The 12310-nt window shown below is 41.6% G+C and overlaps 3 protein-coding genes across 8 annotated transcripts in view; 2 read left to right on the forward strand and 1 right to left on the reverse strand.

The window, feature by feature from the left end:
* grip1 (glutamate receptor interacting protein 1) overlaps positions 1–4473 on the forward strand; it is a 185672-nt gene extending 181199 nt beyond the window's left edge. For all 6 annotated transcript variants that reach the window (XM_035528228.1, XM_035528229.1, XM_035528226.1 and 3 more), the window contains 3 exons: positions 1342–1575; positions 1779–1925; positions 2498–4473. In XM_035528228.1, the coding sequence (XP_035384121.1) occupies positions 1342–1575; positions 1779–1925; positions 2498–2761 (645 nt within the window). In that variant the 3' untranslated portion in view covers positions 2762–4473. The remainder of the gene's footprint in view (positions 1–1341; positions 1576–1778; positions 1926–2497) is intronic.
* A 2323-nt stretch (positions 4474–6796) lies between these two features.
* On the forward strand, positions 6797–10285 carry tmbim4 (transmembrane BAX inhibitor motif containing 4). The gene is made up of 7 exons (XM_027002249.2): positions 6797–6974; positions 7326–7434; positions 7586–7691; positions 7802–7835; positions 8181–8298; positions 8381–8426; positions 8569–10285. Exons 1-7 carry the CDS (start codon positions 6884–6886, stop codon positions 8773–8775), a joined length of 711 nt encoding a protein of 236 aa, XP_026858050.2. The 5' UTR covers positions 6797–6883; the 3' UTR covers positions 8776–10285.
* On the reverse strand, positions 9526–10986 carry vhll (von Hippel-Lindau tumor suppressor like). The gene is made up of 3 exons (XM_027002248.2): positions 10782–10986; positions 10531–10665; positions 9526–10433 (listed from the first exon to the last, which is right to left on the reverse strand). The coding sequence occupies exons 1-3, from the start codon at positions 10960–10962 to the stop codon at positions 10306–10308; spliced, it is 444 nt and encodes a 147-aa protein (XP_026858049.1). The 5' UTR covers positions 10963–10986; the 3' UTR covers positions 9526–10305.
* Positions 10987–12310: the final 1324 nt, after the last annotated feature.

Raw genomic sequence — 12310 nt, forward strand, 5'->3', positions numbered from 1 at the left:
GGGGCGGGGCGTTGCTCACCCACGACCACTATTGGCATCCACTTCACATCCAGTGGTGCGAAACAGACGTATGAGCAAGTAATCAATGTTGAACCGTCGCATAAGTCAAACAGAGAGCTGTGAAAAGCTGTGAAGATGGTCGCACATACCAGTGGCTGTCAGAGCCCGTGATTTATGAACTTTCTTATCCTAGTCAGCTTCTCAGTAATAGGAAATGGGTCATTTACTTTTGCTCTCATGTAATCTTGAATGAAATTTTTCTGTGATTAATTCTGAAGAACACTTACTGAATACAAAAGGATGTGACTTAATTCCCGAGGAATTCTGAAACACTTTTCCCAATCAGTCACTTTTGCCCATTTAACTTGGATGTGGAGCCATATTCAGCTGTTGGTAGTTCAGTGCTCTGTACCATGGGCCCTAATTTCACTTGATAAAGTGTTTGCCTTTGGTCAATGTCACTAGCATGCAGCATTGTCTTTACAATTGCAAAAGGGAAAAAAAAAAAAAAACACTGGTGGGGGGCCAGGGGAGAAACATTTGTCATCTGGTGTTGACAGAATATGTTTTTGTGTAGGGATGCATGACTACATGTTGTTTTGAAAAAGAATATGCATCACCATGGTGAGATGGAGAGTTCAGTCCTTCACTGACATCCATCGTTAACCTGGAACCTCCATTCAGTACAGTTTGGGTGGGAAACACTCAGAACTGTCCAGTGATGCAGAACTGGAGACCTGGGCATGTGGGTTCATGCAAAGCATGATGGGAGAGCCAGTGCAAGGCTTTTTTGTCCTATTCTTTCAGTCTTGTGTAGCCATGTCCTCTCAAACTCAGCTCTCTAATGTCTAGAAGATTTCTAACTTCAAATGATACTACCAAACATCTGTAATGACCAAAATGCATCCGGGTTGTAACCTGTAAGTGTGATTAGTCTTTGCCATGATTTGCCATGGTGGACATCTCTGAGACTGCACTAGGTGCTCTTCTCCTGTCTGCCAAAATGCATGTTAGCAAGAGTGTTTGTGCATTTTGGTCATTTGATGTACAGCAATGAATGAGGAATGATTTTTGACAAGCAACCAGAGGAGGGGTTGTGCGGCGTTCTGCCGCTGCGTTTGTACGTCTCCATGAATTTTGCCCAAAGGGGTCTAGATTAAGCAGCAGCCCATCACACGTGTGTGTGTGTGTGTGCGCGCGTGTGCATGTGTGTGTGCGTGTGCTTGGCAGTCTAATCACATTTACCCCATACTCTGCACATGAATATATACATACTAAACACTGTGCCATGGCCATGTGTGCTGAGCCCCTCTGAGGTGCCCTGGCTGTGCTTGTGTCTAGGCTACCATCATGTCTGGGAGCACGCTAAGTCTGAACCAGGAGCCCACGCAGTCACGGAGCCACCTGGGCAGGCAGGCCAGCTTCCAGGAGCGTGGCAGCGGCAGACCGCAGTACACACAGGCCAGCCGCAGCAACACGCTGCCCAGTGACGGTGGCCGCAAGGCTTTTGCCATGAAGAAGATGAAACAGGAGGTCCAGGACATTATGTCGCCGAACCCAGTGGAGCTACACAAGGTGGCCATCGCTGCTAATGCTATGAGTACTAACACCACAACGATACTCCAGGGGGCTTTTGTAATACTGCTTGCAAAGCTGTCTGGAATATTTTTCTTCAGATTCTGTTGCCAGTTCGGTTTATGAAATCGTCCTCTGCCCTGGTTGAAGGGTTCCAGTCTATGTGCGGTAACGCATGGCTGATTGCTACCTCATTACTGCAGGTGAGTCTGTTCAAAGAGTCGGACCTGGAGGACTTTGGCTTCAGTGTGTCTGACGGGCTCCTCGAGAAGGGCGTCTACGTCAACAACATCCGTCCAGGAGGGCCCGCTGAGGGGGCGGGGCTGAAGCCCTATGACAGGTTACTGCAGGTACGCTGCCACATTCACGCACATTCACACACTGCATGGAACAGTTCTTAACATAACGCAAATGGCTTCATCTGGCTTGGCTAAGACCATGTAAGACCAACCAACGGAAAATCTTTTATCTTAATTTCCCTATGTGTTTTAATCCCTGTTTTAATGTTAAGTACTTTGTAAAATGTAAACTATTTATTTATTTATTTATTAGTTTTATTAATACAGTGGCTTGAAGGAGAGTGGCGCTTCCCATGTAGTCTGAAACACCAAAGGTCTCATTAGCATAGCTGTCTGATCTTCATTCCAAGTGCAGAACTATGACTGAAATGCAACAAAGGTTGTTGAATCTAACCGTAGTGTTAACAGCTTCCAGACATATGCAAATGTTATCTTGTGTTTTCTAAATGTCACTGTAGTGGATGAATAGGTTCCATGTCAAGTGGCTTTGATTACAGTGCAGATTTTTTGGAGAGGTTTTGCGTCTCCCATCTTTCTGATTAAACCATGCTGCAGTGCTAACTTAACCATATGTAGTTGGTGAGCATGTTTGATTTCATGCATTTCTTTGTGTTCCTTCGCAGATCAACCATGTTCGCACCAGAGACTTTGACTGCTGCTTGGTAGTTCCCCTCATCGCAGAATCTGGAAACAAACTGGACCTAGTGATCAGCCGGAACCCGGTTTCCGCGCCACCCTCAGAACTGAACCAGCAGCCCAATGAGGAGCCAGAGGGCTGGACTGACCTCAGCGAGCCCCTCAGCCAGCTAGCAGCTGACCAGGAGACGACCCAGCAGAGCTCCAGGCTAGTGGGGGCAGAGGACAGAGATCTCAACAAGACATTATAGCAGAATCCCCTCCCCCCCTTTCCCCGGCGATGGCAGACGAGTGCTCCTCATGGTGCTAACCGAACCCGTCCTGACGGCTCCCCCTGCTGGTAGTGAGCAGAAACTCGTCTGTGATCTAGCACACCCATTGGCCCCTGTGCCAGAACATAAGTCACGCTGGCAGAAAGGCGTCCTTGCCATGCCTGCTGGGTGCGTGTTTGCGCCTGTCAAACTGACACTACTGATGGAGGAATACCATACTAACCTCTTGGAGTACTGAATTTGAAAAAAATAGAGAAAATCTGAAATTGAAACAGTGCCATGCCTCATTTTTATTGCCAACCAACAAGTAGTTTTAGGGAAAAATATGAAACAAAAGGAAACTTTGACATCGTTTACACATGATGGTGACATTTCTCTTTGTACTCTCTGGCTGCTCGGTGTGTGTGTGTGTGTGTGTGTGTGTGTGTGTCCCTGTTTTTGAAATTCTGCATGTGTGTGTGTAAGCAAGACATTCTTAGTCTTGGCCAGAGCAGTCCCTGCATTCTCTGTTTGCGAAGAGTCCCTTGTTCCAGCCTTAGGTGTCCACCTCGTCCTTTGGAAACAACTCCCCCAGACTCTCTCTGGGTCTGTTTTTTTGTAGGACTAAACCCACATGTGTGTGTATAGTGAATAGCACTGTAACTCCTCTCAACTGATGCCAGGGTCTTTTCTGCCTGTCTCACTCAGCAGGAAAACAGTCTGACAATTTCAGTGACATGAACCCAAAAGCCATTTTCCGAACGTGGCAAAAGCGAGTCATAGTGGCTTGCATAGTGTAATGCATGAGTCCTTTTGAAATATTTTGTAATGGTAGAAGTACTATTGTACAAAAAGAGTACTTAATTACATGCAGATTAAAAAAAAAAGTTTGACTATCCCAAATACCATCATTTGATTTCAGGTGTTACTCATATAAGTAATAATCTGAGGTTTGGATCATTTCAACGTGATATTAAAGGGGTGACACAAAGGCACCTTATCCTTAAATTGGGAATATATCTATTTTTATTAGTAGAGGCAATTGATGTATAAGTGACCAATGAGCAATCGGAGTGGTGGTGGGGATGCGTTCCACGGTTGGCAAGCATGGCCCTTGCAGGAAGCTACTCGAGTGCAGATCGCGAAGACGCTGGGATACAGATGGTGTGTTTCATTTCGAACAAGCCGTTGCTAAGTGTCTAACATAGGCAGAGGGTCTAGTTGAACTCCTAGACGTATCCCATTCTGGGGAAATGTGTTGCTAGCACAAAGCAGAGACCAAATACCCACTCCAGACTGTCCTAAAGCAGCTTCTCTTCACATTTAGAGAATGGTTCCAACAGGCCATTTCTGGGCAATGGTGGCAATTAAGTTGTGGCAGCAAGGACATGGAGGTGTCCTGCTGGTGCCAGGCACATCCAATAAAGGATAGAACAATGTGGAGAGAGAAGAACACAAAGTCCTCCATTAAGGATTTGGGTTTCACACTGTTTGGAAGAACATTTTAGCCACAACTGTAGTTTGTAGCCTGTCCTGTAAGTCTAGATATTTACCCTTCTTTGACCTACAGTACATACGCAGTGTAAGCAGCTCTCATTCTAACATCACACTGAAGGAAAAAAAAATTAAAATAAAAATTTAAAATGTCAAGCATGAGGCTGTCACACATGGAAGGCTCGAAGCAACTTCTAGTCTATACTCTCCTCCCCCCCCCACCCCGGTTTAAGTGAATATGAACTTATGCTAATCTACTGTATGTGGTCCTGGTATGGTTTTGTATGTTTAATTGTTCTTGTTTTGTTTTGTTTTTTATTATTATTTTCAGAGGGCATGAGCCCAAAGGGTGTACAAATTATTTGTAGAAAAAAAAAAGACTTTGGCACTTGTGTTGAGTCATGTGAGGATGGGGTTCGGCAGATAAGTTGCGTCAGTCCTGCCATAAGTGGTAGAGCAACAAGGAAACATATTTCACATGAAAAAAAATCTCAGAAGAAAAAACAAAGTTAGAAAAGAGAAAACTGTCCATAAGTGAACCACGTATGGCAGCACATGCCTTCACCCACCTGTGTGTGTACAATTGTGGCTTTTGATGAGTGGCGTGACCCTTGTCGTCCCTGCGCTCACACACTGTCTACTCACTATTTAAAATGGCACACAGCAGTCCAGTAAAAGCACCAATCATAACCTCGTTAGAGGAATGCTCTTGTGGAGTTCTTTCAGGACACTGTTTAATTCTCAAATTACTGTGTTTCATTCTTTTTCTGATGTTTCTTCAGGTATGGGTTCATTTCCCAATCTCATGCACTGGTTTTGAGATGTTCAAGCATGGCGTTGCTGAAACATTGTCATATTGACATCCTGAATTATGACTGTCAAGGCCTGATTCAAGAGCAACTTCAATAGCATTGTGGTGTCCAATACATTGTTTTTCCATGACCTAATTTTTTAATGTGATATCACTGTGTTATTGGAAATAATATTTAGTCACATGCACGCATTTGAGTGTTTTGTTTAGTTACTCATTTATACGTTCCTTTTGTGGACTCATTTATGTGGATTTAAGCACTGCCAATTAAAATAGTGAGTATCCATTTTCAGTGTATGATGAATTAATGAATCAATTTCACAAGTTATGTCCCTGAAATACTGTATTTTTATTTCTAATGGACAGGTATTATGAGCTGTAAAGTATTTTTGTACAAATTTAATACTTTGTTAGCATGATCTTTATCGTCTATGTATAACTTTGGGGATTCCTACAGCTGTAAACCTTTGTATGGCCGACAAAAAGAGAAACAATAAAAAGATGCAGAGTGGACAAATCATACTGATGTGAAATGGTTCCATCAGTCAGATTCATCTCCTTAAACCAGCAGGACGTGTGGTCTGTATATAAACACCACAGTGCAGTTAATCTTCAGAACTTGAGGCAAGCCCCTCTGATTTTATTAAGGCAAAATTAAAGCAATAAAAGTGAAGAGTAATTTTCACCTCTTAAGCGCTACCTGCAGTCTTTAGGGGGAGTGCTCCCCCTGCTGGTCATTCATCTCGCTCTCACGTCACCACAAAAGCTGTGAGGACGGAGCAACATGAACAGTCAGACAGGATGAGCAAATCGTAGCCAAGAAACATGTGTTGCATGATTTTTGGGCAAAACTGTGGCTGTTCCTGTGGCAAAAGAAAACGGTCTGGCTGAGACTGTAGAGAGAACCTAAGACTAACAAATATAATTACTTGGAGCAAGGTAATGAAAAAGCTATAAAAATAGGACCTTCTGTGAAATATAATGTATAAGGATGATTTGGGTTTAGAGTCTTTCCTGCAGCCTGAAGTCTTTTTTTTTCTCCTTTTACTATACGATTAGAGCCTTCCAGATGATTGTTTGTGTATCTTGGGTATAAGAGATGGGCCTGCTCAGAGAAGGGACACAAGATGGAGAGCTGGAGTGGAAGATGGAGCACAGCACCAAACCCTACAGGCTATTTTACTGCAGCAGGAATTAATGGTGTAGTTAATGTGTCTCTGAGGAGACAAAGAAGAGTATTATACACAATGCCAACAAAACATTTCCAGTCAACTGTTACGTTGTTGGGATGTCTTGTTAAGGAGTTGGTTGTTCAGCAGAAGCCTGAGGGGAGAGATTTGCTGGGTCAGTACCCTCTGGGGAAGAATTCTTGCAGAGCTAGCAAAACACAAGACAGACCTCTGCTGATGATAATGGGGGTGAAAAAACATCGTATGATTTCAGTCAGTCAGCGTCATGTGGGAAAACACAGATGAGGTGCGTTTTGAGAAAGATTAGTTAGGATTAAAATTCTGCCCGTGATAACAAGGGGCTGATTCAAACAGGCTATAAAGATTGAAACATGACATATCATCATAGTCAGAGAGAAAAAAAAGAAGACAGACATCTAAGCAAATAAACAGACGTGTGGAAAACATAAGGGAAAATTTTTTTTTTTTTAGATTTCCTTTATTCATCTAAGTGGTCCGTAACAAAAGCACAACAATAGGTGGCAGTAAAAAGCTCTTCAGTACCAACAAACACCCAACGAGAAGTTAAAACCTGGAGGAAAGGGGAAGCATAGTCACACAGTTAGCTAAATAAACCGTGTAGCCAACATGGACCAAGAAAAATATCCGCGCTCATCGATTGAGGATGATTTTAATTACGGCACGAACGTTGCTACTGCCAGTGTCCAAATCCGTATGGGTAGGTTATAGCTACGATAGGTCATTATTAGTGGAGATGTACTCACATAGCTGGGAAGCTAGCGTTAGCGATCTAGTTAGCTCTCTAAATTAGATGCTTAGCTAGCTATCTTTAATGTCTGTCTGAAACGACGGATTAATGTCTGTAGTTTTGTTTTAAGGACTTTAAAGTGGTAGTAAACGAGAAGCTAGCTAGCTAGCTAGCTAACTACTACGTGTCATTAGTTAGAGATTGCGCTAACGCTAATAGGTTAGCTAGCAATGTCTAATTCGCTAAGACAATAATGTCAATTCTGTGGATCTGACCTAGCTAACGTTAATGCTTATACTGTTCTCTTTTATTCCGTTATAGATTTCCTACGCAAAGTATACACGATCCTTTCATTGCAGATATTTATAACTACAGCGGTGTCTGCCCTGTTCATGTTCTGTGACCCCGTCAAAAACTTTATACATTCAAGGTAAAACCGTACCAGTCCCATGTAAAAAAAAACATCTAATCTTGTGAATGTTTTGATGGCGAGCTTAATCTCCCCAGCAGTGCAATGACTGAGCAAAATAAAAGTTTGTAGATTGAGGTGAAGCGCAGTCTCTTGTACACTGTTTTCACAGTCCCTCTGTGGTACTGCTGTCAGCAATTGGATCCCTGGTTTTGATTGTTGCCTTGGCTGTCTACCGACACCAGCATCCTATCAACCTCTATTTACTTTTGGGATTCGTGAGTATTCCCTTCTTTGCTTTCATATAGCTTGGACTTGTAAGAATGTATACTTTTACTTACAAAGTACTGTATACATTTACACACATTGTGTCACGGTTTGGTTGCAGACTTTGTTAGAAGCTGTGTCTGTGGCCACAGCTGGTAAGTTAAACCTACTTTTCCTCTTCTCATGCTAAACATCTCTTATTGTATAGGTAAAGTCTGTAACTCTTTTGACACCTGTTTAATAAATTGGCAGCACAGTGGATGGCTGTCATGTACTTTTTTTAAAAAAAACAACGTCACTGTGAAACTTGACCATGGGTAACCATTACTTCACACCTTGTGGCTCATGTAACATAACCATACAGTGGCCATGTAAACTGCCCTAGCCCTAGTCTCAAATAGTAATGCTGAATTATGAGTATTGGTATTTGTTTACTGTGTTTTGTAATATTGTGTGTTTTCCATTATAGGATTCTTAAAGCTCTCTTCCCTTTTTTGCAGTAACTTTCTATGAATACTCGATAGTACTCCAGGCCTTCATCCTCACAACCGCTGTATTTGCTGGCCTGACTGCATACACTTATCAGTCAAAGCGGGACTTCAGCAAGCTTGGCGCCGGGTAATTCTCCTCTTACATCTTCACTGTGTGTTGATCATAGAATCCCAAAGTCTCACACTCAAAGTACCATCTCCTTTGCCAGGTTGTTTGCTGCCCTGTGGATCCTGATCATTGCCAGCTTTATGCGGGTGAGTGCAGATTCTGGGAACGCCTAATGTCATGGGTGGCTAGTCAGCCTTAGTTTGCTCTGAGAAAATTCCATCACAGTGCTGTCGTTTCAATGATCCAGCCTCTTGTATTTGCTGACTGGATTCTCTCATTGTTCGGCAGCTGTTCTTCCACAACGACACGGTAGAGCTGGTATTTGCCGGTTCCGGCGCCCTGATCTTCTGCGGCTTCATCATCTACGACACCCACCTGCTCATGCGCAAGCTGTCGCCCGAGGAGCACGTGCTGGCCTCCATCAACCTCTACCTGGACATAGTCAACCTCTTCCTGCACATCCTGCGCATCCTCGACTCAATGAAGAAACACTGAAAGTCTGCATGTCCACCCCATCACCTCGTCCCACCCCAGTCCCACCCAAATCCCACCCAAATCCTGCCTTCACCCCACCCCCTTAGGCTCAGCTTCTACAAGATGACAGGTGAATATAGAGTAATGCCATGTTGGTAAAGTTGGATGGATGGATGAATGAATGAATGAAATTAATCACAGCACTTTTATGGACTTTTTTTTTTTCTCCATATATCTTTTTTGTTTTAAAAGTATGTATTATAACCTGGGTGTGATGCCCCTTATTCTCTTTATTCAAAAATGATTTCGAGTTGGTGTTAAAGCTTTTTTGGAACTTGATATAAAGCCAAATGTCATTGCTCTTGCATGCTTAACTGTGCCTCCAATGTATTCTGAAATATGTGCAGCAGTTGAGTTTTCTAGTCCATTATAGTTACACTTATTCAAAATATTGTAATACTTCCGATCTCAACTCGGAGCATGACTCGGTGGGTGTACAGTTCTGAATAGGGACCACTTGTGATTTGTATTTGTTTACTCTTGTGAGATTAGTCTGTTGATTCCGTGGATGTGATCACTCCTTAATGGTTTTTGTACTGGTGAACAGGGAACAAAATATTAATTCTGAGCAGTGGTTGGTGAGCTTTGGATGATTATGGTAATCTTTGAATATCCGCTTTTAGTGTATAACCATGGCATATGTTTACTCATTCAGGAAACAAGGCAGTACTAATCAGTTAAATGTGTTCAGAAAAGCTACAGTGCAGCTGAAACATTTGACTATTGTTTATTTCATATGGAATAATTTCATATAGCATAAAATCCATATTTCTTACAATCTCCAATTGCTTATGCAATAGTAAAACCGATGTGACATTCTTAAAAATGGAGCATAAACTATAATGAGGACACTGCCGGTTTTGGTGTTGTAATATTTGTCATGGCAGCGTCATCCACTCATCTTTTGGGACTAACCTGTTTATGATGACAGCAGTCCTGTAAATGAGACAACAGAGTTCTTGAAAATAATGTTAAAAGTACCTGCAGTGCTGTTTTGTATGTCTGCCATTGTCTTTGGATATTATGCTGTGAATATCCTGGAAGGGGACTTCACTAGGCTTTGGATTTAACTTTAATTTATTACCACAAGTGCAATACTTATTTTACTGGGGACATCCAAATAATTGTTTAATAGTTTCAATCAACTGAACTGTAATGAATGGAAATTAAAATATTTAAAAACAAATATACCAAAACGTTTGAGCCTCCAGTATTCATTCCTGTAATATGGTCCGTCACTTTCTTCTTTGTCGCTTGTACTAAACATTCGCGAAGCATGTATCTACTCATTTCTACCTCTTTATATGTTATTTGGGTGTAATATTTTGACTGAAAAATGAACAAGACGTAGCCTATTATATAAATACCAGGCCAAAAGTCGGAGTTTTACTTTCTCTTTCGCTTCCAGTAAATAGTCAATCTGCATGCATTCTTGAAAGGCAAAAACATCAGTTTTGCAGACCTCGTGTTTTTAAACTATGGAGCCACGATTTATTGCAGTAAATTAGGTGTGCGTCGGATGTCCTTTCTCAAAAATTCGGGGATTTCAAGTTTGTCGATATCTTCTTTTCTCACCAGTTTTCGGATGAGCTTTGAGCAGTATTCTTGTAAGGAGTACACTGTTACAAGAGAACCAAACGGGGAAAAAATAAACGTTTTGCATAATAAGCGCAGTACACAGTACACTGGACACGACAGGCCGCAGAAGAGGCGCACCGGGGGCGGTAATCGTAACCGTGCGGAACAGCGGGTTGCCGTCATCTCCATATAGCGCAGCTGCTGGAAAATAAACCTCGCCAAAGTTTGCCAGCAGTTTTGATCCGTCTGATGCTCGAAAAATCCAGGGATGTGCTGGGAGGAAAAAAAGCAAACATCGTCACCGAGATATACGTTTGTAATCTAAATTTCCCACAAATTTGATTCTAAAATTGATGTGGTTTGGGGTATCCCGTTGGCAGGCCACATACTCAGAAATGTATTCATTTTAAGTGTTTGCCCAGGCCTTATGTCGCCATATGAGACTGGAGCGCCTGAAAAGTTTAACCACCATACTCTTGCGTTCCCGCTGGACTTATTGACAAAGTCGATATACGTAGGCTCGTATGAATTGAGAGATTTGAGAGGTTGAAGAGCTTCCTGGTCAGCCATTGTGTTAGGCAGAGAATGCAAGCAAAAAAACAAAACAAAAAAAAAAACCTTGCATCTTTAGCTTTCTGACGCAAGGGGGAGCAAGTACCCCAAGCGTTAGGAAATGACTTTGGTAATGAAGTGAGTTAGCTAATTATCCACTTGCGAACGGGGGGCCTGGGCTCTGAAAACATGCAGCAGGAGTACATTCACCCAAGAGAAAATACCTAAATAAATTTTTTTAAACAATTACAGTCCTCTATTCTCCACTCTTCTCCATGAGTATGCATTTATTTATTTATGCATTTTAGTGCTGCATTCGTGACCAAATAGGAAATGGGAAGTTTCCGACTCCCAAGTAGGAAAAGTAGATTTGAATGGCCAACCATCTATAGTTTTCCCAAGCTGAAATTCTGTGATGTCATTTTAACATGGCTGTGAAAAGTAAAATTTACAGAGTATTTTTTCCTATAACGAATTTGCACATAACAAACGTGCGTTCAGATGGGATTTCTGTTCATAGACTAACATGACATGGAGGGTTTGGGGAACAAAATGAATGAATTAAATCTATAAATCACTCATTGATAAGCACATTTATTCTTTGTTTTTGTTTTTATCCTGTGGAAAAAAACTAATGGAAGAGAAAGGGAAACATTGGAGGAATTTATTTCCTCCAAAAACAGAATAGGGAAATAAATGGTAAAAGAAGAAACAGTAAGATAGATGAAGTGGAGCTAGACAAGGTGGAAGCAGATTAGATTCATGTTGAGAGAGACAAACTACACGAACAGGACAGCAGCTCTTGGTGTTGATTTATTATTATAGATAATTATTGTAGCACTGTATGTATATTAGGCTAAATCAATTAACCAATTTGAGTATTAGTAACTATGGAGAAAATTTAAATGTCTTTACATGGTCATTAATTTTACAGTTTGAAATAATTGAATAAATAATTAGGCGGTTGCCACCTCTTAGTGTGCTCCTGTCACCCATGTATGAAATCCTGGACATGCCACCGATACGCACCTTCTTAGACACCTTATTATAAATTGGTGAAATAATAATAAAATATGTTAATATAGGTTTAGTGGATTTACAGGAGATTAGTTTCCAGTTACAAAGAATCAAAGGCAAAGTGCTTAGGTTACAGTTTCAGATACCAGAAATGTATGTTTTTAGGTATTTGTTCGTATTTGGACATACAAGACAAACAATATATCTGAAAAGTAAAGAGAGAGATTGTGTTTGTGTGTGTGTGTGTGTGTGTGTAAACCCCTACCTCATCTGAATCTGAGTGTGGTCCCAGTTTGTTTAAGGGGTCACAATGAGTCATCCATCCATTCTCCTCCAAACCCCATTCTGA

The sequence above is a fragment of the Electrophorus electricus genome, chromosome 7 (genome assembly GCF_013358815.1).
Source record: "Electrophorus electricus isolate fEleEle1 chromosome 7, fEleEle1.pri, whole genome shotgun sequence".
Taxonomy (NCBI): domain Eukaryota; kingdom Metazoa; phylum Chordata; class Actinopteri; order Gymnotiformes; family Gymnotidae; genus Electrophorus; species Electrophorus electricus.